Here is a 26,305-nt window from a genome sequence, read left to right on the forward strand (position 1 = left end):
TATTTATTTTTACGTAAATCACTGAGCATCATATACAGAGGCATTGAATAACTGTAAAACAGAACTGAAAAAGACAGATTTATGTACAAATACAAAATTAAGCAGTCAGTCTTTCTCCCAGAGAAGGAAGGAAGATATGCTGGTGAAAGGAAAAGAAAAAAGAAAGATGGCAGGAAGGAGAGGTACTGGGTACGGACACACACTTCGATTCCCTTATAAATATTTTTCTGTCATCCACCCCTGGATTGTGAGAAATGTGGCGTGTGGTGGGTACTGCAGGCTTGTCCTGGGGTCAGTTTGCGGGGTGTGTGTGTGTTTACGTTGCAGTGTATGGCCTATAACAGCAGGCAGCCGTTTCTCTTCTTGCGCTTGCGGACCTGCAGCGCCGCCCTGGTGGCCATCTCAAACACCTCCCGCACTCCCTCTTTAGTTTTAGCCGAACACTCTAAATATCCAAACGCACTGATCCTGTTAGCCATGTCACGGCCCTCCTCAGGTTTTACAGGTTCCTGAAACATACACATATTATGAGAGCAGCATTCTTTTAGAAAATAAATAATTTGTTTCATTTATCCATCAAAAGTGACAGTAAAGACATTTACAATGTTACAAGATATTTTTATTTCAAATAAATTGTTCATTTTGAGAATTACATCATATCATATGTTTGGGGGCGGGGCAAAATACATTGAGTCAAGTCAGACATTCGACAGCCATAATTACTGATGTTAACACAAACAGGGAAAATGTGTAACAAATGCCTCGCAGATACAAACAGGGTAAATAATGTTTTTTATGTTTTGATTAAAAGATAGTTAGCACTAAGCGTCAGCGAAACCCTAACAATTCACAATTTTTACAAAAGTGCTCTCATTATAAAGTTAGCTTATATGACAGTAGTTATTAATGTTCTGCATTTCTGTTTTGAGCTGCACGCGCTGAAGATGACCAGTAGAGTGAGCATTTGATAGCAAGTTTTTAATCAATGGGATTAAACTAATAATTTAATGTAGAATACGCTTCGTTATTTATACAACAATGTTAATATGAAGACTTATAGGCTATCTGAATATATAACTGAAGTATTATTCTGACTAGTATGTGCTTCTGGCTTACTCTTACAAACACCCTTCAATATGTCGCAATCCCTGAGGGCAGCTTTATCCCCACAGGAAACAGCTGCATTTCCATTTTCTTTTGTGGCTGTCGGAGACAGGAAGTGTCCTGTTTGTTAAGGCAAAGGCCAACAAAAGGCCTCTGCCGTGTCTCTACTTCAAGTTACTATGGCAACACCTGTTTAACACGTCCACACTCACACACACATACACACATCTGCCATACCTGTTTCATCTTGATCAGCTCCCTGCGTGTGTGTTCATCATTCCGCAGGTCCTTTTTATTGCCCACAAGGATGATGGGAACATTGGGGCAGAAATGTTTTACCTCTGGCGTCCATTTCTCTGGAATATTCTCTGAAAGAGACCAGAAAAAAAGTGAATGAAACTTTTAAAAATAAATATATACTATATGTGTATTTTTTACAGAGAATTCTTAAATGAACAAAGTTCAAAAGAACAGCATTTTGAAATAAAAAATATATTGTAACATTAAAATAAATAATATGCCTCCTAAATTAAAGTGTTAATTTCATTCAATAAATAAATGGAAAAGATTTTACTGACTCCAAACTTTTGAATGATGTGTATGTGTACCTAAACTATCTGGACTATCTATAGAGAAGCACATCAGAATAACATCGGTGTCTGGATACGACAATGGCCTCAACCGATCATAGTCTTCTTGACCAGCTGTATCCCATAGAGCCAACTCCACCTGAGAGACAGAGACACAGAGATGCAGATGCTTTGTCAGCTGAAGATATGAACTGAACTTTGAGTGGCCTGAATGTCAATACCAGTGGCAAGTAATATAAAAAATATTTAGAAACCTGAGGCTATTTAAAGAAATAACTGCTGACCACACTTGACTTCTCTCATAATAGGTCCAAGCATGTCTGTTCAAGACGGACACAAATTTGGGTTAAAAATATGACAGACTGCAGTAACACTCAACTTCCCTTCATCAAGCAAACATACACCTTCTCAGCATTCTACAAAATGAGGCAGAAGGACTGTGTACAAGTTTCAGGATAACTGACCTGTTTGCCATCCACCTCTATGTCAGCGATGTAGTTTTCGAACACTGTGGGCACATAGACCTCGGGGAACTGATCTTTACTGAACACAATCAGCAAGCAGGTTTTCCCACAGGCTCCATCTCCCACAATCACCAGCTTCTTACGGATAGCTGCCATCACTACAGAAAGCAAGAGAGGAAGAGATTTTACCATGAGAAATAGTAAAAAAAAAAAAAAAAAAATTATAATTAAAAAAGTAAGGAAATATAGTCCATTACAAAAATTGTAGCAAAAATGTGTCATCATTGTGATAAAATATCCAGTTTAGCAGTGATTCTACAAACATTTAACAAATCAAAATAATTGTTCCAGAGAGCCACAAAATACATTCTAATAAGTGTCATAACAGTTGGTTTTACACAAATGAACCCCCGTGGTTTAAGAGACAACAATAAAGAGTGTAGCAGAAACTGTTCCAAGATCAATCCTGCATTTATGCAGACTCATGAGGCCAAAATGCTGATCAAGGACCTAACTGACCCACAAAATGAACATCACACTGGAATGAAATGAGCACCTTTTGTTCTAGGCCTTATTTGGGAGCGGTTTTTGCATCCACACAGACAGAAACAAAGCAAGAGCATGAAAATTATGGAAGAATATAGTAAGAGAAAGAGGGAGACTTTCCTGCCCCACTCTTTCCCTCCCTTTCCCACAATTTTGAGAAAAAATAAGGACACGATGGCCTAAAAATGTCAAAGCCAAAGAACATACACAAACAGCCACACATTTTTCTTAAATAGTGCCAACCCAGCCAGCTGTCTGCATTTAAGCAGGACATACACATAGAGCAGCAGTGCTGCCATACAGTAGTCCACTGAACAGGTCTACATGATTTTGGCTTCTGTGAGTGACGGCAGAATGAGAAAAATTCAACATGTCAAACATACAGTAGGTATATAGAAATCTATAAACACATTTAAAACAAAAGCTGACATTTTCCACCACGTCACACCAGTCCTGCAGTAAGCACAAAAAACTTTTTTTGGCACTGAATCAGTTATACCACAGATGTGTTATACCACAGATTGGTAATACCATGGTTTTTTGTGGTTATTATATGGTTATTATTAAATATCATTTTGGACATGTGCCATGGCAGTACCAATTTAGGACATTTATTGTGCTTTTGTATTTGGTATTCTCTTAACTACCTTAGGGTACAATGTAAATGTATAAAAATGCCTACCATAAAGTATCAACTAATGTTCAAAAGTTTGGGATCAGTAAAATTTTAAATTGTAATAATACTTCACAATATTAAGGATTTACTGTATTTTTGATCAAATAAATTCTGCCTTGGTGAGCATCTTTCCAACTTTTGGAATTACCTTTAAAATAAAGTAAAATTACATAAAGTCTTCACTTAAGAGTGTGTGAAGAGATGCACAAATTAACGAATGACTCAACATTTTATTACTGTGGTTTCAAACTATAGCCAGGACTATGCAGCTTCATAATGAGACATTTGGATTGGATGGTCACAGGAAGTTGTCAGCTAAGCCTGAAACAAGCAGCACACCCACACATTGAACTTCAAAAATCACAGGACATTTTCTGAGAGAGAGAAAAGAACCAAAACGGGTCAGTGCTATTCTTGAATGTACGTCCCTGGAGAAAGAAATGCATTCCTGATGACGGCAGCCTGGTTTCTCACATGCACACATTATCTCACAAGCCCTTCAAACACACCCAGTTCAGCCCACACTTGAACAAAAGTGCCTTTTTGAAACAGTTCAGACGTACTAAAAAATGTAAAAAAAAAAACTCAGCAATTAATTCACTGAAAATTAAATAAATCATAATTTTTAAGCAGAAAAATGACAACGCAATATGTGATACGTCATGCTGGGAATGTCCCTCAGTGCTTGCTCTGGGAATGCTGTCCCGTCTCTGAGGGCACAATGCGGAAACATTTCCTCAACCTCTGGTGGCAGGATTAGAAGGAGCTCACTTCCTGTTCTCACACAGGCTCCTATTATATTTTTTAAATTAAAAAAGATTGCAGCCCTCATAAAAACCACAGCTGCATCGGAGAGAAAAATACTGTTAGATCGAAGTCTTTTCTTTTTTATAATATTATACTATCAAAGTATATTATTATTTTTTTCTTCTGCGTTTCGTCTTTTTGAATATTTCTATTTAGTTTTTTTTTCAGCTTTAGTTTAAGTATAATTTTAGTACTTCAGCTTTGATGTACAGTGGAGGTCAAAAGTTTACAACCCCCTTTCAGAAACTGCAAAATGTTAATTATTTTACCAAAATAAGAAGGATCATACAAATTGCATGTTATTGTTTATTTAGTAATGACCCGAATAAGATTTACATAAAATATGTTTACATATAGTCCCCAAGAGAAAATAATAGTTGAATACATAAAAGTTACTCCGTTCAAAAGTAATCCTTCAGTTTTTTTACACATCACTATAAATATCATATCGTGAGATTCTGATATAGCTTAGTCCCTACATCAACACATCAATCGAAATCTAAATTATTAGCCGAGTCAATACAGGTAGGCAATGATGTAGATTGCTTGCACAATAGATAGACATTGGGTTATAATTTCACAGGCCGACTAGTCTTTCTGACAACCCAACGACTAGTCAATTATGAAAATATGATGTTATGCACAACCCCTAACATCCACAGAATCAAAGATTTGTTGAGTCAAGCACTGGACTGAATCAGCAGGAGTTAATCAGAAGGAAATTTAAAAAAAGTGTGTTTCATTATGATTGATAAGAAACTATAACAGCTCGATACAACCTGGATATGGAAAGTGAATGAGATTTAAATTGGATTCAGGAGGGGGTTCAGTCATTCTGCTTCAAATATTTCCATAAGGGATCATGGGATAATTGAGTCCAGTCCATCACGATAGCATTCTTCCCTCCAAATCCACCATAGAAATGACACACACACTAAACCGGGCCCAGGAGAGCATTTCAGGGGTGTGCTGTGGACGAGCAGACACTTTAAATGCATTCAATTGGCCTTGAGCCACAGGAGCTGTAGACTGATGGGTCTGTAATATGGCTGGGCCACATATTAAATATTCATGACAGATTTGCAACAATTTTTCTGGTGATATCAAATTAAGCAACCCCATTGTCACGTCACACTGTTCAGGGAACATGCTGGAGACACGAGGAAACGTTTAACAGTCTTTAATCAAGGAAACACTTGGAATAATCCACAACAGGAGCTTAAGCAACACACGTAAAAAACAAGTAGACCAGACAGAGACAGACTGCACAGACTAGGACTTAAATGCATGGGATGACTGGGGAAACACAAGTGCATGGGATGACTAATTAAACTAATGAGACCGAACGAGGACAGGAACAAGACCAAATAAGGAAACACAGGAGGGATTAAGGGGACAAAACAGGTCCAAAAAGTCTGACATTTTGCCCCCTCCTGGAGGATGCATTGTACTGCATGCACTGTAGCAACAACAGAGGGAGGCATCGGTGGGAGCCAGCAGACAGAGTCCAGGGAGGAGATGATGGAGGGAGGAGCCAGGGAGGAGACAGAAGGGGCTTGGAGCAGGAGAAACCAAGCTGGACCCAGGCAACAGCCATGATGTTGACCCACGATGGAACTGACAGATGGAGGAGCCATGGAGGAGGAATGGCCACCGACTCCTGGGGACCAACCAACACCGGGGTAGCAAGGGTTGTGGAGGAGTCTAAGGTGCAGATGGAGAGCCAACGAGCCAGGGGGATGCGAGAACCAGGGGGCCAGGGTTGAGCCGAGGGCTCTGGTGACCGAGGTGGAGCCAGAGCAACCGAGGACCAAGGTGGAGCTGGCAGGAGGAATGAGCCCAACAGAGCCAGTGGGATGGAGTGACGAGTTGCTGCCAGAGGAGCGGAGTCCAGAAGCAATGGCGGGTTGACGCCCGACCAAGGTGGAACCGGAGTGACGAGTGAGCCTGGTGGAGCTGGTGGATCGAAGGGTGATGGTGGAGGTGAGGGAGCTAGGAGCTGAGGTGGAGCTGCTGGGTCTACGTGCCAAGGCGGAGTCTGGGCCTCAGAGGCTGGAGGATGGCAGACCCGCGGAGCTTGAACCATATGACAGATGACAGCGGTGGAGAAGGCAGGAACGGGTAAGTGGGTGGTCATTTTGTAAACCTCCGGGCTCTCAGGGCTGAGCTCTGGGATCAGATCCCACTCCTGGCTGGACTTGGAAATGGGAGCCCCCTCATGGTTGGATGGGACCAGTAGGGATCAAGGAGTTAGGAGAGGGGCAAGTCGACTTCCAGCTCTGTTTTCCAGTCTATTAAGTGCCCCTTGAAGTCCAGCAGTCCCAGATGTACGATCAGCTCAACCTCAGCCGCAGTACAGTGGGCGGAGCTCCACTCAGTGCTCTCAACGTCCACGCTTTTCTCCCTCACGATGGGCATTGCAGACGGCTCATGCACCTGGTCTGAGGGGTTGGGCTCTACTTCCGGGCTGATGCTCAGTACAGCTCAGTTGCTCGGCATTACGCTGGCTCGTAGATCGCGGCGGGAATCGGCTCTCCATCATCAGTGGGCTCTGGCTTTAGCTCCACACAGAGAGGAGATGGTGGGCTTGGCTCTGGGTAAAAAAAATATCAATTTCCTATTTCAGTATGTACATATTAATAATAATAATACATTTTATTTATGGGCACCTTACATGACACTCAAGGTCACCTTACATGCAAATAAATAAAACATACATAAAATATAACATTTTATGATTACATGATCATATTTTACGCTGCTTGTCAGTGAACAACAGCTCTATGTAGTTAATGCTTCTCCATGTGAAAGCGCACAGGTGATGGAGATTTACCGCTGATTACAGAACTGACTTTACTGACAAGATGAGCATTAAACATCGCATGTGATTTATCGTGCAGCCCTCATACATATACAATACAATACATACACTCACTGGCCACTTTATTAGGAACACCTTGCTAGTACGGGGTTGGACCCCCTTTTTCCTTCAGAACTGCCTTAATTCTTCATGGCATATATTCAACAAGGTGTTGGAAACATTCCTCAGAGGTTTTGGTCCATATCGACATGATAGCATCACACATTTGCTGCATATTTGTCGGCTGCACATCCATGATGTGAATCTCCCGTTCCACCACATCTTAAAGGTGCTTTATTGGATTGAGATCTGGTGATTGTGGAGGCCATTTGAGTAAAGTAAACTCACTGTCATGTTCAAGAAACCAGTCTGAGATGATTTGAGCTTTGTGACATGGTGCATTATCCTGATGGAAGTAGCCATCAGAAGATGGGTACACTGTAGTTATAAAGGGATGGACATGGTCAGCAAAAATACACAGTTAGGCTGTGGCGTTTAAATGATGCTCAATTGGTACTAAGGGCCCCAAAGTGTGCCAAGAAAATATCCCCCACACCATTAAACCACCACCACCAGCCCGAACCGTTGAGACAAGGCAGGATGGATCCGTGCTTTCATGTTCTTTACGCCACATTCTGACCCTACCATCTGAATGTCGCAGCAGAAATCCACTCATTTTTTTGGTCCAATTTTGGTGAGCCTGTGTGAACTGTAGCCTCCATTTCCTGTTTTTAGCTGACAGGAGTGGCACCTGGTGTGGTCTTCTGCTCCTTCTTCAGGGTTCAGAGTGTTGTGCATTCAGAGATGGTATACTGATTAGCAGTTTGTGCTACCAAGCAATTGAACAACATGTGTATCTAATAAAGTGGCTGGTGAGTGTGGGGAAAATGTTTATTTGATCCCCTGCTGACTTTGTAATTTTGCCCACTTACAAAGAAATGAAGCACCTGTAGATTTATGGTAGATTTATTTTAACGTATAGAGACAAAATATCAACCAAAACAATCCAGAAAAAAACCACACAAAGGTTAGAAATTGATTTGCATTTCAGGGAGTGAAGTTATGCTCGTTTGAACAGAGTAACTCTTGTTCTGTCTCTATCTCGTGCGCACAAAGACCTCACACATATTGGGTACATGAGTAAAATGAAATGGTGCTGAGTGATGCCCGCTGGCCTGGTTCCTGTGAGTCCTTAGGAAGTAACGGGTGATGTGAGCACTGGTGAGAGTGTGTCTGGTGGATGATGTGAATATATGATGCCTGCAGTGGGAGCGGCAGCACTCAGAGCTCTGTGAAACATGTGTCTGATCCTCACAGGCAAGCTGTAAAATCACTCTGCAGCACTCGGCCTCTGTCTGAAGCTCAAACCAAATACTTGCACAATGACCCTGTTTACTAGGGTTGAGCAAAATTACTTTTTCGAAATCAAATAGTTCTGTAAGCAGTCTGACCTAGAAGTCCTGTATATAGGGCTGTTATGTAATGAGATTTTCACTATACGATTATTGTGGCCTAAAGAATTCACGAGATTTGCATTATTGCGATTTCTACAGAAATTTTTAACAAGTTTAAAAATGCCATCAACCAAACTCATATTTAATTGTTTATTTTGGGTTTTCTCCTTTTTTAAAACAATGAATCACACTCAAAATATGGCAGAGTTCTTAACTGTGACTGTAACAAGTGTACAAACAGAACTTACAGCTAATTTTTTTCTATAGAGTGTCTCATTTTCGCCTGTCATCTCCTCTAAAATGATTTTGTGTGGTACTGGTATAACTATATTAGCATATATTTTAAAGTGGGGGGGATTCTGATTTGACTGTCAATATTTATATCGTCTTCAGCTGGAAAACATTGTTGCTTAATTGATTCTAGCGTTATCATTTCTCTGTGTCATTATCATTCTTGAGGTTTGGACTTCTGTTCTCAGATAATTAAAATGATTATTAAACCTTAGTAACTGTAGTCTCTATACATATACTGTCACTTATACCATCCTGAATGAATGAGCCTTTAGGTCGGTTTTGTCGAATGAGTTAAAGGGTTAGTTCACCCAAATAGCAAAATTATGTCATTAGTAACTCAGCCTCATGTCGTTCCAAACCCATGAGACTTCCATTTATCTTCGGAACACAGTTTAAGATATTTTAGATTTAGTCCGAGAGCTCTCAGTCCCTCCATTGAAGCTGTGTGAACGGTATACTGTCCATGTCCAGAAAAGTAAGAAAAACATCATCAAAGTAGTCCATGTGACATCAGAGGGTCAGTTAGAATATTTTGAAGCATCGAAAATACAATTTGGTCCTAAAATAGCAAAAACTACGACTTTATTCATCATTGTCTTCTCTTCCGTGTCTGTTGTGAGAGAGTTCAAAACAAAACAGTTTGACATACAGTACAGACCAAAAGTTTGAACACACCTTCTCATTCAAAGAGTTTTGTTTATTTTCATGACTATGAAAATTGTAGAGTCACACTGAAGGCATCAAGGGCTATTTGAAGAAGGAGAGTGATGGGGTGCTGCGCCAGATGACCTGGCCTCCACAGTCACCGGACCTGAACCCAATCGAGATGGTTTAGGGGTGAGCTGGACCGCAGACAGAAGGCAAAAGGGCCAACAAGTGCTAAGCATCTCTCGGGGAACTCCTTCAAGACTGTTGGAAGACCATTTCAGGTGACTAACTCTTGAAGCTCATCAAGAGAATGCCAAGAGTGTGCAAAGCAGTAATCAAAGCAAAAGGTGGCTACTTTGAAGAACCTAGAATATGACAAATTTTCAGTTGTTTCACACTTTTTTATTAAGTATATAATTCCATATATAATTCCACATGTGTTAATTCATAGTTTTGATGCCTTCAGTGTGAATCTACAATTTTCATAGTCATGAAAATAAAGAACGAGAAGGTGTTTCTTTGAATGAGAAGGTGTGTCCAAACTTTTGGTCTGTACTGTATCCGGTTCACGAACGAATCATTCGATGTAACCGGATCTTTTTGAACCAGTTCACCAAATCGAACTGAATCGTTTTAAACGGTTCGCCTCTTCAATACGCATTTATTCATTTGCTGTGCACTCTACAGTCTCTGTACTCACAGTGTCTCAGACACTAATATTTTAGCTGAATCAGTTTGTTGTTTTGTGGGGGGCGTCTGGCAGAGAATTAGGTCCCTGTATCATGACCACTAATTAACATGCTTTGTCAATAAGATAAAAGTGGGTTTTGTTCAAAGTTGCTATGATCCATGCACATAGATCTTTGATATGAATATGTTTTGGTAACTAAATATCGCCAGCTAAAAAGTAACTAGTAACTTGTACTCTGAGTATTTTTTGAGAGGAGTAATTTTTACTTTTAAGTACTGTTTTGACAGCAGTACTTTTACTTGTAATTGAATATTTTTTCATCAATGTAACAGTACTTGTACTGTTACATTCCCTTATTGTATAGTTGTATCTACATTTTATATTTGATCTAGATTTTTAGGCTTTAATGTTAAAGTTATCTGTATGCACCGGGGGTCTGAGAGTAACGCAATTTCGATTCTCTGTATGTATGTACTCTTTCCACCAGTGAAAGAAGATACTGTAAATCTCTCTTGCCAGGAAATCTAGCAGGAACTTCAATATAATCAAACCCACTGGAGCACATTAGAAATATTTAATGGGCTCAAGTATTTATTTAATAAGGTGAAGCTCTGCCATCAACTCACAGCTAATCTCACAATTAATGAATTGTAGAGATCATCAGGGGTCCACTGAGTCTTTAAGACTGAGACACTTTTAAGACTTGACCTCACACAAACACAGTGGAGCAAACACTACTCCTTTTGCCAGTGGATCAAAACACAGTTTAAAATATAAAACACACACACAAAGCTGAATTTAACCAGAAGGACTTTGTAAAGAATCTGCTGATTTGTGTCCTCAATAATCCTGTGAGAAGGTCAGTCTCCACCAAAAACTCATTGACTCCACATTTCTTATCTTCGTCTTACTCCCCTTACTTTTTGATTGAACCACCAAAACACTTTCAGATAAGGAGCATCTCTTGCTGTGTTTTTCTAGTAGGCGGTGGTCTGAATCAGTAAACAGAGCCACTGTCGATCTGGCAACACAGTGTCATAGTTTTATAAGTAAAACATTGCCAAGTTTGGTAATATAACCATTGCAGCAAATAGCAAAAATCTGGCAAGTTCCATGGGGGAATATCTAATGTAAAATATATGAATAAAAAAAGAGTATCCTTCAGTTTGTATTGAATATGTAATTATTCTCTCTTTCATAACCTAAAATATGAATTACGTCATCCTAAAGAAGCTTCTTGAGTCCTAAAAGTCTTAAAAGGAACACTCCACTTTTTTGAAAATAGACTCATTTTCCAACTCCCCTAGAGTTAAACAGTTGAGTTTTACAGTTTTCGAATCCATTCAGACAATATCCGAGTCTAGTGGTAGCACTTTTAGCTTAGCATAGATCATTGAATCGGATTAGACCGTTAGCATCTCGCTCAAAAATGACCAAAGAATGTCTATATTTTTCCTATTTTAAATTGGACTCTTCTGTAGTTACATCGTACTAAGATCGATGGAAAATTAAAAACTTGCAACTTGCTAAAAGTGCTACCGCCAGACCCAGAGATCGGCAGAATGGATTCGAAAAATGGTAAAAATCAAATGTTTAACTCCAGGGGAGTTGGAAAATTAGCCTATTTAAAAAACATAAAAAATAAATATTGGAGTGTTCCTTTAACAGTGATAACACCTGCATAAACACAGTGTAATTGTACACCCCTATGTGACAATAAACTGAACACACAGCATGACTTGAGAATATGTCTGAAACTGTTAGGTAGGGACAGTTAAAACTCCTGTAATAATTTACTCCCTTTCATGTTGTTCCAAACCTGTAGATGTTTTTTTTCTTCTTCTGAGGAACAAAGATGGTGATACTTTCAATAATGTGTTTTTGTCCATAAAATGAAAGTTAGTGTTGTTTTAGATTCTGTTGACTTCCATTGTATGGACAAAAATATAAAATCACTTTAAAATATCTTCTTTAGTTCCACAGAAGTCATACGGGTTTGGAACAACACAAGGGTTAGTAAAAAAAAAAAAAATATTTTTTAACCTCAACTATCCCTTTATTAAACAAAAACAGTAATAGATCACAGAAAGTGTAAACACACAGCTAGTCAAACACAAATGGCTCATCCCCTGTTGTTTTCGCTGCTGGGTCTCATAATTAAAGATACTTATCTTAGAGCACACATTGACAAGTGTATTAATGCTGATCTAGGACCATTCTCAATTCTTTAATCTAACCTTGACTTGAATCTAAAAACAGCTGAGAGCTGTCCTCAGGTAAGTGTATGAAGGCTGCTGGGTGTCTGGACTGTGTGGAACCTGCACTGATGCTGGGCAGGTTAAGAAGGTTTCAGCTTAACCAGAGACCTTAACTTGTGAATGTGTGTTTGTGGGTGTGTGTGCTGTGTACCCATGATCATTCCCATGATTCTGCATTTCCTGTAAATAAGGTTGCTATGACATCTACATTGTAGCGACCAGCGGAATTGCAAACAAACAAACAAAACATTTTTAAAATTATTGAAAATAATTAAACTGTCATTAATAAAAAATAAAGGACAAATACAATAGAAAAGATACAAATGAAACAAACTGTGCTTTAATGTTTTTTAAAGTCTCAAGCAGTATGTTTATGTCATTTATTCACTAAACTATTTATTATTAATGCATCATTTCAGTTTGGCTCTAGTTTGTATTTATTTTAGTTTATATGAAAAGGTTCATGTAGCGTGGTACAGCCAACTACAGAAATGAATAATCAAATGTAAAATAAAAATTATCCCGCTGTCACTTTAAGAGCTGCATGGATCCAAATTAATGTTATGTGCGTATTGTCATTCTTAACTCAATTAAGAATTCTTAATCACCAAGCACAGCATTTTAACACATTTTTGCGTGTATTTGATCGCTTAGGTGCGCACCTTGAGCTAAAAGATGACTTTACATGCCCGTGCTCCTTCTCTGAGCGCATCTCTCTTCCTGAGGAGCAGCTCAAGTTCTCTTTCATTCTTTTAAAAACATGAATAATATACTTCGATAAATCAAGCACGTCCCATTTCGCAAACGTCACGTTACACGATTTTACTGATTTGCACGTGAAATTGGGCTTTTAAGGAGGACAGAAAGCACAGTGCTGCAAAAGGGGTTGGAATGGGGCGTAATAATAGTTTTATCTCGAGTATTGCATTTTCATAATTGTTGGAGGCCAAAATCAAACCATTTTTTTTCGATTAATTGCACAGCCCTACTGTGATTTACCTTGGTTGTTTTAGTTCATGGCTTTAACTTTTAATCTGCCGCTAAACATTTTAACGTTACTTTGCAAAAAATGGAATGGTATGATTTTTGCCAGTTTAAAGGGATAGTTCACTCAAAAAACAAAATTCTGCTATCATTTACTCACCCTCATGTCGTTCCAAACCTGTATGAGTTGCTTTCTTATGCTGAACATAAGATATTTTGAAGATTGCTGGTAATCAAAAAGTTGGTGGTTGCCACTGACTTCCATAGTATTTATTTCCTACTATGGAACTCAATGGCAACCACCAACTGTTTGATTACCAGCAATCTTCAAAATATCTTCTTTTATGTTCAACATAAAGCAACTCAGCAACTCAGACAGGTTTGGAATGACATGACTTGGAACTCTCCCTTTAAGGTTTTCAAAGATTTACATTTAAAATACAACAAATTTGAACAACAAATTATTTTAAACCAATTATAATTTTAAATGCATGTCAGCCATCAGTAATCACAATACACCCATATACACAACAAATCAACAACAACTCCATATTAGCCAAGAACAATATTTAGTCTGTACTTTCAGCCACAACAATAATTACTCCACACCAGCCACAACAATCACTAATTACCCTGCACCCTTTTTTCCTATCACCTACGTGAGATATGATTTGACACAATGGGCCTCATTTACGAAACGAACGTACGACAGAAAATTGGGCATATGGTCGTTTCAAAGCAAAACTTGGAATTTATCAATATGGACGCGAGAGGTGGCTCCAATCAAATCTCACGTCTGGTCAGCTCATGTACGCAAGATTTTTAGTTTCCTGAACTTACGCGTAGCATAGTAAATATGGTGGAGAATTGTAGAATGACAGCGTTTTGTTCATTTTTATTTTCCTGACTGTCAAGAGAAGCTCATTAGTCGATCGTGAAAAATTGGATTGTCTTTTTTTTTTAAATACAGGGCTTTAGCTTTATATGTGCAAATAGCAGCGTAAACAAGACCATGAGGATTCAATCGTTGCATCATGCAGCGCTTCTGAGAAAGGTGAAAAAAAACAAATTAATTCTATAAAATAAAATAAATGTTTTTTGAATGTTACATGAATCACACGTGAACTCTGTCGTAAGTTGATTTGTGCGCACGGATCTGCGCTCGTTTCTATGTTCGATTGATAAATGAGGCCCAATATGTGTGTGATTGTGTAGAAAGCTAGATGAGGTATTTTACAAACCACTTGCTGAAGCACAATCCTGATGACACTTGCTGCAGATTGTCAGATTGCTACAGCCCCACTTTTATTACAGGATTCATTGACCCTGAGGGTGATAGCCAATCAACAGCAAACGCCAGGCACAAGCAACTACCTCACGCTTCTGTGGAGCAGCAGTGGATCCTTAGATCAGATTCTCCACATGACAGTACAGAGAAGAGCACAGAAGATTAAACTCTAATTTAAAGGCCTCCTGAGGCCTCGCTGATGTTTGGCTTCCTTATCACACTGAGAGAGGAAACAATTCCAGTGTATCACACACATCAAGGCGGGAAATCAGAAACAAATACAGCACAACTTTAAATAAAGTTCTTCTGCTTAAGTTTAATAGAACAGATTAATATCAGACAGTTGTAAATAATGACTGTGCATTTCTAAGTGGTGAGTGTCTCTCTGATTTCAACTTCCAAAGAAAAAAAGAAGAAAAGCCGCAGCCTAGCAAAACAGAATGGGCAGATTTCTCCAAATTAAAAGGACAGAAAAAGCAGAAGGGTCTGACCTACTTGAATGTTTGTTCTTGTTCCTAGAGAGAGGGCGGGTTGGAGAGAGGAAAAAGTGTCCTAATTAAAAACCGTCCTCTCTTCCTCCTCTCCTCTCCTCTACTCATTTTTCCCTCTTTCTCATGATCAGGTCACCATCAGAGAGTAACTGGACTGCAGCCCAGAGGGCTAAGACTGACCTGAAATCAGCTCTCCATGGACAATCACTCAAAATCAATGGCATTGCACACTTACAACTGATCTTTAAGCAGTGAGAAAGTGAGTGAAAAGTAGCAGCTAATAGTTTGGACATGTCCGATTATCTCCGTTTTTAAAGTGAGTGGTCACAATTCTGAATACTCTTATTTTCACTATAAACAATCTGCTTTCCTTTTCCAGCAGCATTACACATGGGAATCTAGCTGTATTGATCCTGATCTTTGTGAGATCAAGGGTTTTTAACCTTATTCAGGTCAAGGACCACTTGGGACTGGATGAAAAAGAACCATGAGCTGGGATTTCACCTCAGGTCAATAAATGTGCAACTTGCGCTCCAACTTTTAATTTATGTAGCTTGTATAATGCATTATATACACAGTACCTTTAAAAATTTTGGGGTTGGTAAAATAATTGGATTAGAATTCATTTTAATTAAATCAATTTTATTAAATGAAAGATTCATTAAAGCTGAATTTATTTAGTGAAAAATATAGCAAAAAATAACACTGTGACATCTCAATTAAAAAAAAAAAATCGAATTTAATATATTTATTCCTCATGGCAAAGTTGAATTTTCGGCAGGAATTATTCTAGTTTTCAGTGTCACATAGTCCTTTAAAAATCATTCTAATATTCTGATTTGGGGCTCAAGTAACATTTCCTGTTATCATCATATGATAAAATGATTGTGTTTCTTAATATTATTTGTTGAAACCATAAAACATTTTATATGATTCTCTGATAAATTGAAAGTCTAAATGAACATCATTAACATGATTTTTCTAAAGTCGCCCTGTAGTGAAAATCAAGTATTTAATGTTGTTTTTGTCTATGTGGTGTTTTTAATATGCTTTCAGACAAACCCATGTGCCAATCCATTAATCAACACCATTGGTGAGCATTTTCTCCTAGAAACTGTACTTTCCCAAAGGCAGTCTCAGAAACGCGGTTTGAAACAGTCCTTTTTTTGCTACGTCACAAAAATCAATAACCAATCATGTCAGGGGATCCCTATAAGTGGATTATCATTAACCGTGCTGTGAAGCAGGAGATCTAGTCAAAAGGCAGCAAAGTTTATCTGTATATTTTTCTGTAGATGTTGTTTCGCTATCTGTTGATATTTATCATTATTTTCACGATGGCATGTCAATGTCAATGTCAAATTTATTTATATAGCACCATTTATCCCAACCGAGGTTGTCCAATGTGCTGCACATATTGTAATAGACAATTGCACAAAACAAATAAGCAATAAAAACATCATAATAAAACAAACATTTCAATACCACTTCCTCACTTAGAATATGCTAATTCAAAAAGATGCGTTTTTAGCATAGTTTTAAAAACAGATAAGTATGATACAGAGCGAATACACAGAGGTAAAGCATTCCATAATCTGGGGGCAGCTACTGAAAAAGCCCGGTCGCCTCTGCACCTCAGCTTTGACTTTGGGATACATAGCAGTTTCTGGTTAGATGACCGGAGAGAAAGAACAGGACGATACTCAGTAAGTAGTTCCGAAAGATACGGAGGGGCCAGACCATTTAATGATTTAAACACCAAAAGAATAAGTTTGAAATGTACTCGATAACGCACAGGCAACCAGTGCAAAGAACGTAAAACTGGTGTAACATGCTCCCGTTTTTTAGTCCTGGTTAAGAGTCTAGCTGCTGCATTTTGAACTATTTGTAACCGGGATAAAGCTGACTGGCTAATCCCAAAATATAGTGAGTTACAGTAATCCAGTCTCGTCGTGATGAAAGCATGGATCAATTGTTCATTGGCATGTGTTGTAAGCGCTTATTTATTTGTATTTAGAACCGCTAACTAGAATAAAAACCTGCGGCAACAGTGTAAAAGTAACCCACAGTCAGACACATCTCTCCCACATTGGTGTCCGCTCTTCACTCGCAGGCAAGTAGGTATAGCTGCAGACTGGAGATCTCCAAAATGGGGCAATGTATCTTCACACAAAGACTTTAACCATTGGCTCTGGCTTCAGTCAGTTGTTATTATGACTTAATAAAAATGACAAAATAAAACTTTATAAATTAAAAAAAAATTCTAGTTGATCTAAAATAAAATATACTATATAAATAAATATGATCTGTGAGAGCAAAGTCCAAAGCTCGTGGCTAATAGTGTTCGGACCATAGACTGTATAAAAACATGGAGGTATTGTCTGTGATGTCACCCATTGGCCAAAAAGAAAAGAGCTTTTTGCTGAAACCACACCCACCTAGCTCAATGGCGGCAATCCACCTGTCACTAGTGATGTGTCGTTCTTGAACGACATACGTTAAACCAATGCGGTATTGAGCCGGAAATAGAATTGATTAGTTCATATTTCGGGTCTTCGGGTTGTTCGTTCTTTTGTCACGTGACGTGACAACATTGGCTAGAATAATTAGTTAATTTACAACTTTCCTTACAAATGGGTGCATAGTACTTATTTTTTATTATAATTATTGGTTATGCTTTAAATTTTGTCCATATGATGGAGAAATCACTTTGATAAAGAGGAGAATTTTTTTTTTTTTTTTTTTTTTTTTTTTACAGTGGATTCCAATCTTCAAAAATGACCTTGTTGTATGATTTGTCTTTTGAGTTCACCCTTCAGATTAGACTATAGAACTGTAGTGTTACTTGTTTAGGATTCAAAATGTTATTTGCTTTTAATTTATGTCATTATGTCCTTTTTGAGCAAATCTTCTTGTACATATATTAGACCAAAATGTCAAGTTTGCCTAGGAAAAGCAATTAATATACCAGCAAACTTAAAATTGTATTAAAAATGAACAAACTAGGCTATAAATACTTTGTAATGTAGGCTTGTATTATTATATTATTATATAGCTTAGTGTTTATTTACTGATAGACAGTCAAAAAGACAAATTCATCAATATTTTATTTATAACAGGGCTTTATTTATTTATAAAATAATAACACACCACAGATCCTCAATAAACAGTAACAAAAACACAGTGACAAATGTCAGAAATAGCGTATGGGTCTGTCACGTGATTAAAGAATGACTCGACCCGAAGACTTTGAGCTGAGGTGAGCTAATCACAGACTGAAGACCCAGGTAAAGAATTAATTAATCTTTTCTGTATCTAATAACATTTTAGTTTTGTATTGTTTGTAGTGTGATCAACGTTTGCTTAAGTACTAGATGTGTTGGGGAAGTAACACGTAACATTTTAATTACATTTTGCTAAAATGAACGAAATGGACGAAATGACTTGAAAAAAGATTTGTTCATTTTGCTGAACGAGACTCAAAAGTCTGAGTCGGTAAAATGATCCGAACTTCCCATCACTACCTGTCACTCAAGTGGCCACGGCCTTAATTTTGCAGAACTTTAAGGCTTAATATAATTTAAACGGATGAGTTATAAAAAAAAAAAAAAAACACCCCCCTATAAGCTATATAGACCAAAATAATTTTTTATACCAGGCTCTAAACAATAGTTTTTTTTTCTGCTGTAAAGTTGGCCATTTTTACATGGGGAGTCTATGGGATTGACTCTTTTCCCTTTCGGAGCCAGCCTCCAGCAGCCAGTCGATGAATTGCAGTTTTAGTCACTTCTTTGTTGGTTTTAAGAGAGGGAGCGGAAGGTTGTCGCTTGGTTCGGACCAGAGTCTGAATCTCTGCTTAAAGGTGCAATGTAATATTTACAAAGATCTATTTACAGAAATGCAATATAATATCAGAGGTGCATAAAGACCTTTCTTAACAAACTGTTGTTTTTATTACCTAGTTGATGTCTGGTACTTGTGACTAGTGACAATAAAGGGCTTCTACTTAGGCCATCCTTAAAAATATTCTTGTTTGCCGTAACCCGTCCGACCCTGTCAATTTAGCACCGACTCAATTTTTTATTTTTTTTTGCTTTTAGTCCGACCGACTTGCCGATTGTAAATTTGCGTTAAGACCGACCAATTTTTTTTTTACGCTTCAAACAACTAATACAAACGCAATAAATATACTATTAATCATATTTAAGTAAGTATTGTAAATATATAAATTGCCTTGGCCTACATACAAATGGAGGCTATCTTCTTTAAGTAAAAAAAAAAACCCTTGACGTCATCTGTGTTTACACGGATGTCACTGTGGCCTGTGCGTTCGCTTCGTCTCATACTCTCACTCACTGTCAGAGTCAACGGTTCGCGCTTGGTAATGATGGCTGGGGCTGCAGTAAACTAAATGTTCGCGGTCAATGTTCAAAGTCATACGGGTTCGGGCACCATAATACATCTAAAAATATTCATTAAAACAGCTCGACACCGCTTTAACTTGGCACGAAGTTCTGGAAAAACTGTGCCCAGATCTTTTCCCATCCCTTCTTCTACTCTCTAGTCTAAAACCGTGACCGTGTCGACTGTCACTTTATGTTCCAAAAATTTTTGCACGAATCAAGCACGAATCAACCAACACAAGTTTCGAAAACGAAAATAAGAAAATGATTTTAACGCCCTTTTCCCGGAGCGCGTCCAGGTTTTTTTTTATTTTTTGAACAGGCGTCACACAGCAACTGCAGCTTCGGACAAACACGCATAACCGCAAATAATACTTCTGCACAATATTTCTCTTTTTACAACAGAAATGTGAATTCAGCCAGTATTCAGTCTCATACAGCTTCGGGCTTGAATCGCCTAGGGGTGTCAAAATAGCTGAAAAAAACTAAATTCGAATTTTTTACTTAAATATGATCAAAATTCGAATTGTATTCGAATTTTAAATGCATAATTTCAGTTAGGGTGAAGAAAAGCTTTTTGCTTCTCTTCTGAGGCTCAAGATAGCGCATCGAGCAAAATATTACTTCATGTTTATTCAAAGCATTAGAATACATGACTGTGAAAAAAACACAATATTTAAAATAATGTTTATGAACCAATTATTATTAATTAAGTTGCTTAAAGAACTATAAACAAAACAGCATCATGTATGCATGCATTGTTAAATAAATAAAAAGGGCGGAAAACCAGTCACACAGGATACATTTTTTCATTTAAAAACATGAGATGCGCGAAATATGCGTTCTGTGTGAATGGCTTGGTTTCAGTTTTGATGTAAACAAGATCTTCTCCACATTGATTTTTTTTTTTTTAAGTGGCTTCAACTGGATAGGCTAACATAACCTTATAATGCAATGACACATATATTGTCATCGCATCTTGTGTGCGTACACGAGGTGAAAGATGAGAAAGCAGATACTGCGTGTAGAGCTCGTCCGCCTTTGAAAGTTGTGTAGACACAGCTGTGCGCGCGGCGAGATGGAATGGAACACGTACCGGGGCTCATAAGGCAGCTTCCTTAATGCACACCTAAAATTCATATGCGCATTCGAATGCGGATTTTTATTTTAAATTCGACGAATATTCAAAAAAATATTTTTTTTGATAGCCTAAGAAAATCGCCTATGCAAATTTTTTGTTGTTGAAATTTAATCGTAAACACAGCCATGTTGAAGCCTGTAGTAAATGTTTTGCATTATGGCAGTCCACTCTGCTTATTGTTTTTCGAATATGTTGCACTCCTGTTTGTCATTTTGCACGTAACTTCACGCCAATAAATCATCAGAAATATTGGTCTTTACCAATATATTGAATCTTTACATTCCTCCTGCCTGTTGTCCGTGGATTTACCTATATTTGGTGTTATTTGCTGTATAAAACTTTAGACATGCAAAATCGATTTTACAATCAATTCAATGAACACTCGTCACTCAAATCAAACAGGATTTTTTTCACAAAAGTGACAACCCAACAAAAGCAAAGTAAACGTTCTCTCATTTGTAGGTCGCATTGATACGTATCGGTGGATGCAAGTAAAACAGTACCCCATTTTTTTTCTCACCTGAAATTCATGCATTAAACATGTTTTTGACAAAGATTTAAATTTGTTTGTGGTCTATATAGCCTGCATCAAAATGAGGTTTGCAATGATGCGCCCGAAGACCCAGTCAGTGACGTCACGATATGCTAATTTGTTTAAATTCATACCGACGTCATCACCATCACAAAAATCTACTTTTTTTTTTACATTGAAACTTGAAAAAAAAAAAATATAGACCGACCTACTGACCCTTTTTTTTTTTTAATTACTGTTACTGCAAACCAAAATATTTTTAAGGATGGCCTTAATGTGAGCTACATAAATTAACATTAAAAGTGAACACATTAAAGTTAACACAATCTCTTTTCTCTGCTGTGTCTGTCAGTCAGCCTTTCAGCCTTTCAGCCTTTAAACCCTGGTTGCGGTCGGTTAGGACATTCGGCTTAGTAAAGCTCTCTCCAAGACCGTTCTGTGTTCCCATTATTATACTTGATTTGTAAATACAGGCCTATTAATTAGCAAAAAGGACTTTAACTTCTTTGTTGAGTTTCATGTTGTTTTGCTCCTTGCTACCGGGTGTCTCGGAAAACAAAACACAGGTGTAGAAAAGGCCATAAATTATTTTTACGTGCACAGTAACTGAAATTTAAAACCATTAAAATAAAGGCTCAATAACTGTTGCACATATATAATATGCATCAATGTCTCCTCTTTGTGCTTTGCACTTTTTTTAACATGAAATACTTACAATGTGTGCATCCCGTGTGCAGAATTATGATGATCGTTCTGCACACCGGATGCGCACATTGTAAATGCTTCGTGCTGCACTGTATTTGTTTTGTCCTATCGTATCTATCATATGTTGTTGCCTTTTAAAAAAATATTCTATACATTTAAAAAATATATTTTAATTTTATAGTATATACTTATATATAAATACATTCATGAATGTTTTTAATGAATGGATTTTATAATAATACAAATAACAATGTGTAACATTTTACTATATTTAGTGCAACCCTTTTGTTTGTTCCCCACAAAATATTATTTTGGATTTCTAATATTATTGTGCACTGATTTTTTTAGAATAACTTTTGCTGCCAAATTATCCACTAACCTAGTTTATGATACATTTTTGTTATAGATTATGAATATGCATAGGCCTATATTTTTAATTTATTGTTTATTTAATTTTTCTTTATAATGAAGTAGTCTGTATCTAGTAGACTGTGAAAGAATGATTATCAGTTCCACACACAGAGATATATAAATTCTACATTTATTTAAATGGGGGAAAAAATAACTTCACTGGTATCGGATCGGTATCTGTATCGGCCAATACTGAACCCTAGATATCGGAATCGGTATCGGAGGCAAAAAAGGTGGATCGGAGCATCCCTAGTTCTTGCGAATAAAACTCTCACACAATGATGAACAACTACATTAACATTCACAATACCATCAATTTACTGAATAATTATGTAAATATAATACCTTGATTTACCTTTGTAAAGAATTGTAATTTCTCTATGCGGGTGATGACATCTTTACCTGTGTCGGCCACCGTAGCTGCTGTAAAGGGAGGGGTGAACGGGGAACTGAGCCTTTGGTTGCAATTTGCAACCTCACCGCTAGTTGCCGCTAACATTTACACACTGCACCTTTAATAAACAGGAAACACTCACAAGCTCTCCCGTGAGCCGTCCCAGCGCAGTGCAAAGATTTTACTCTATCGCTTTGTTTTAAGAAACGGGGTGTCCCAAAGCCTCGAAGTTCGCAGGGTAGGACTTGGTAGTGACGCTGGGTGTAACTAAAAAGGTGCCATTGTCCAGTAAGTTCCGGTTGGGGTGTTACGGAACGACCGGCTTGGCGATCTCATATCGCATTATCTTATTAACTGCAACTTTCTTTACCACGCTATTCAGTGCCAATCACGCCGTGCAGTCAGGTTTCACTGATTAAGGTTAGGGTCAGGTGTGTGATAGGATTAGGGGTTAGCATTTTTTGCAGCAGAGTGTAGGAAATCGACAGTGTGATTGACAAAACCAATCAAATCTTTAGAATCAACTGTGGGGTGGAGTTTACGCTGAAGTGGATTGCGTGAATTGGATTTAACATACATGTCATGTGCCTGTCTGTCAACTGGAGGAAGCCATGCCCTATTTTGGAGCTCCCACCCCCATTTAGAGATCTCCAGGCTGCAGTTATACCCTTCTCCTTGCAAACGCGAACTGGAATCACAAACTTGGATGCATTTGAGTCTTCAAGGCTCAAAACATCGTCAAGTAAGCAACTTTAACAAATGTTACAGTATCTACTGTAGTAGTCCATTAGTATAAACAGTTTTATTAGTCATGATCCGTGGATCAGGAGACCTTGGCTGGTGTAGGTGAAGCTAATTTGCTTATTCATAGATCTACGTATAGTAAATGAGGCAAAGGTCATATTACATTACAAGAGTTAAATTCAAGCTATTTTAAGGCATGAGAAAATAATTTTCACAAGAAAAAAACATTTAAATGTGTGATTTTGACGATCAAAGAGGAGTTTTAAGGGACAACGTTTTTGACTACAGGGGAGTTTAAATAATCAATTTCATTACTGTCAATTTTTATCAATTTAATTTTAATGTGTTCTTGTTAAATAAAAGTATTAATTTCTCTTTCTCATATATGTGTATATATGGGCTCATGGGAACAAGACAGACCTCACACCTCTTACAAATCCCTGGTGGTACAAAATCGATTTTCTTGCTGGTGGATCCAAGCATTCCTCTACTTCACAAATATCTGATACCACAGGAGCAGAAAACAGCCCAGAGGACACAACAGCATACAGATGCACTTCCAGGACATCTACTTGATTTTAGCAAGCAGGAATCCACCCTTGAAGCTTTCTGCTTATGTAAGATATATGTAAACAAACAAACCTTCCGTCTGTTTAACCCTCATAAACAATTTATTTTAAGATAGAACTTCACCTCTGTTTTGATTATTTTACTATTATTCAGCATGTGCAGTGTTTGCATCACAAATGTTATTTGTGGCTCAGTGCCTGAAGGCTGCTTCCGAATCAGACTGGAGTGCCTTACTTTGATGCTTGGACAGTGAGCTGAATAACGACCCAGATATCGACCTGCACCTCTCATGCACAGAGAGTGGTGTGGCAGCGGGCCCACACCTGTTGGCAATGCTGAGGTGGCACAGCAGACGTAGCCTTCCTAGTATTACTGGCATACTTAGACATGCTTATCAAGAGAGAATGGTACTCTTCAGACCCTCCACTCCTTTTCTGCCTCAGTTGATCATGGTCACACTCGTCAGATTAAAAAAATGGTAGATAGATAAGCATCAAGTCATACTCGTTCAGTGTATACAGTGAATATTCCAGTTCCTCGTAGGCACAAAATGCTGTCTAGGTAGGCATCTCAATATGTTTTGTGCCACAGCCATTGAGACCTGGAGATGTAAATGCTGTCCTAACATGGTGGTGGTCTTTTCCAGAGACTAGCTCGGAAATTCCTATTGAAATGTGGCCTCTTCCTTCCCAAACACAGTGAGGGAGGTTTCCTATACAGTCACTGCTTTAAACACAAACACCTGAATCATTCCTGTCTAACAAGATTTTAAATGAACTATATGATAATTTCCCTTTCAGTAGCCTACAAAACAGACCACGACCAGCTGTTTTGTCCAAAACACATTTGGGTCAATGACAAACAAGGAAATCCTGGATTACATAAAATCTTATATTTGTAATGGTTTCATACCTTTTTCAAAAACATAGATTCTGTTTTCTAAAAAAACAATTAAACTTAATATATTTCAAGTGATATACCATCAAGCATGAAGTAAGCCTACTAAAATATTTAGACTAGTAATATTTAAATTATATACTATTAAGCTTTCAAAAACATAGTAAATACATTTCATATTTGTATTAATAATTATTTAATTTAAAGTTTTACATTACATTTTACTACCTGTTTATCTTAACAACAGAAATAATCATACTAATTTCTTACTCCAACATTGCCTCAAGAAATTCCTAAACCGTTTTGTTTTCGTGTCATGTGACGTCGACATGGCGGCGTACATGAGGAGGCGACATGCTCCATATAGAAAAAAATAAAATAAAAATTTCCCTGGAAGATTTAAGTCATCATCTTGCGTAAGTGTACATTTTAATCATATTAAAGTTATGTGTAAAACTTTTGCCATTAATAAAAACGTAAGTGTCCACTTAACGTTTCCTTTCAAAATGAATGACCATCACGTCATTAACCCAAAATAAAATAAATAAATAAAAGTTTGGAATACGAATACGCTTCAGCGCACAAACGTGAAACATCAACCCACGCTAAAGAGCTGAAAGTTAGTTTTATTCCGAGGCGCGGTCTTTCATCTTCAAGTTTCATTGATGGACGCTCATCTATGTACCTTTATGAGCGTGTTATATTGTAATGTTTGCATTTCTGAACTGAACTACGACCTCGTGGACCAAAACATCGATGTGAGGTGTTCAACAGGGGTGTTGCCTCACACTCCCATGCCAAATCCATCTGAATCTAGTGTTGTGGTCAAAAACAAACACTGCGCTACCGAGCTGCGCGTGAAAACAGGTGGTGACCCCCGCGAAACACGCCGCAACTTCGGCGTTGCTTTTGCGTCATAATAGATCAGTTACATCTGTCGGTTGTGTGTGTTTTTTAAAGAAACACTTCAAGTTGTTGATCTTCATTAAAGACGCTTTTCTGAAGCCAACACCTACTTGTTTTCTCCGTGCAGAAGTGTTAAGCCGTGAAAGGGCTCTTGGTTTATCCACGATCTATTCATAACTAATAACAACCCTCATTGTTTTCAAAATAAACTCTTACCTTCTTATCAAACTGAAGTTTCGTCGCTAAGGGTTTCGTTTTTGCTTGGCGCAGTGTGTGTTCAAGTGTTTGGCTGGCCGTGGAGGAGCGGAGCGCTGCCGTTAGATCCTCCCACACGGACACAGGCGGCTGGAGTTCTCTCTGCCCGATCGCGATTGGCTCGTGGGGAGGAGCTGCCGGTTACAGCCGCGCCCCCGGCCGTTAAAACAGAATGACATCATTGGCACGAGC

The 26,305-nt window shown here is 38.0% G+C and overlaps 1 protein-coding gene across 1 annotated transcript; it reads right to left on the minus strand.

Moving 5' to 3' along the window:
• Nucleotides 1-26,305, minus strand: LOC132097687 (rho-related GTP-binding protein RhoA-D-like). The gene is made up of 5 exons (XM_059503561.1): nt 26,075-26,305; nt 2,159-2,316; nt 1,713-1,833; nt 1,342-1,472; nt 1-509 (listed from the first exon to the last, which is right to left on the minus strand). The coding sequence occupies exons 2-5, from the start codon at nt 2,312-2,314 to the stop codon at nt 336-338; spliced, it is 582 nt and encodes a 193-aa protein (XP_059359544.1). The 5' UTR covers nt 2,315-2,316; nt 26,075-26,305; the 3' UTR covers nt 1-335.

Source organism: Carassius carassius, chromosome 21 (assembly GCF_963082965.1).
Source record: "Carassius carassius chromosome 21, fCarCar2.1, whole genome shotgun sequence".
Classification (NCBI taxonomy): domain Eukaryota; kingdom Metazoa; phylum Chordata; class Actinopteri; order Cypriniformes; family Cyprinidae; genus Carassius; species Carassius carassius.

What these genes read in the sequence shown, in the direction of transcription:
- LOC132097687 (XM_059503561.1), bottom strand. Translation starts at nt 2,314, where the DNA reads ATGGCAGCTATCCGTAAGAAGCTGGTGATTGTGGGAGATGGAGCCTGT. An exon ending in TAGAGGTGGATGGCAAACAG is followed by an intron (nt 1,834 to 2,158) that starts GTCAGTTATCCT and finishes TCTGTCTCTCAG; the next exon opens with GTGGAGTTGGCTCTATGGGA. An exon ending in AGCTGATCAAGATGAAACAG is followed by an intron (nt 510 to 1,341) that starts GTATGGCAGATG and finishes TGTATGTTTCAG; the next exon opens with GAACCTGTAAAACCTGAGGA.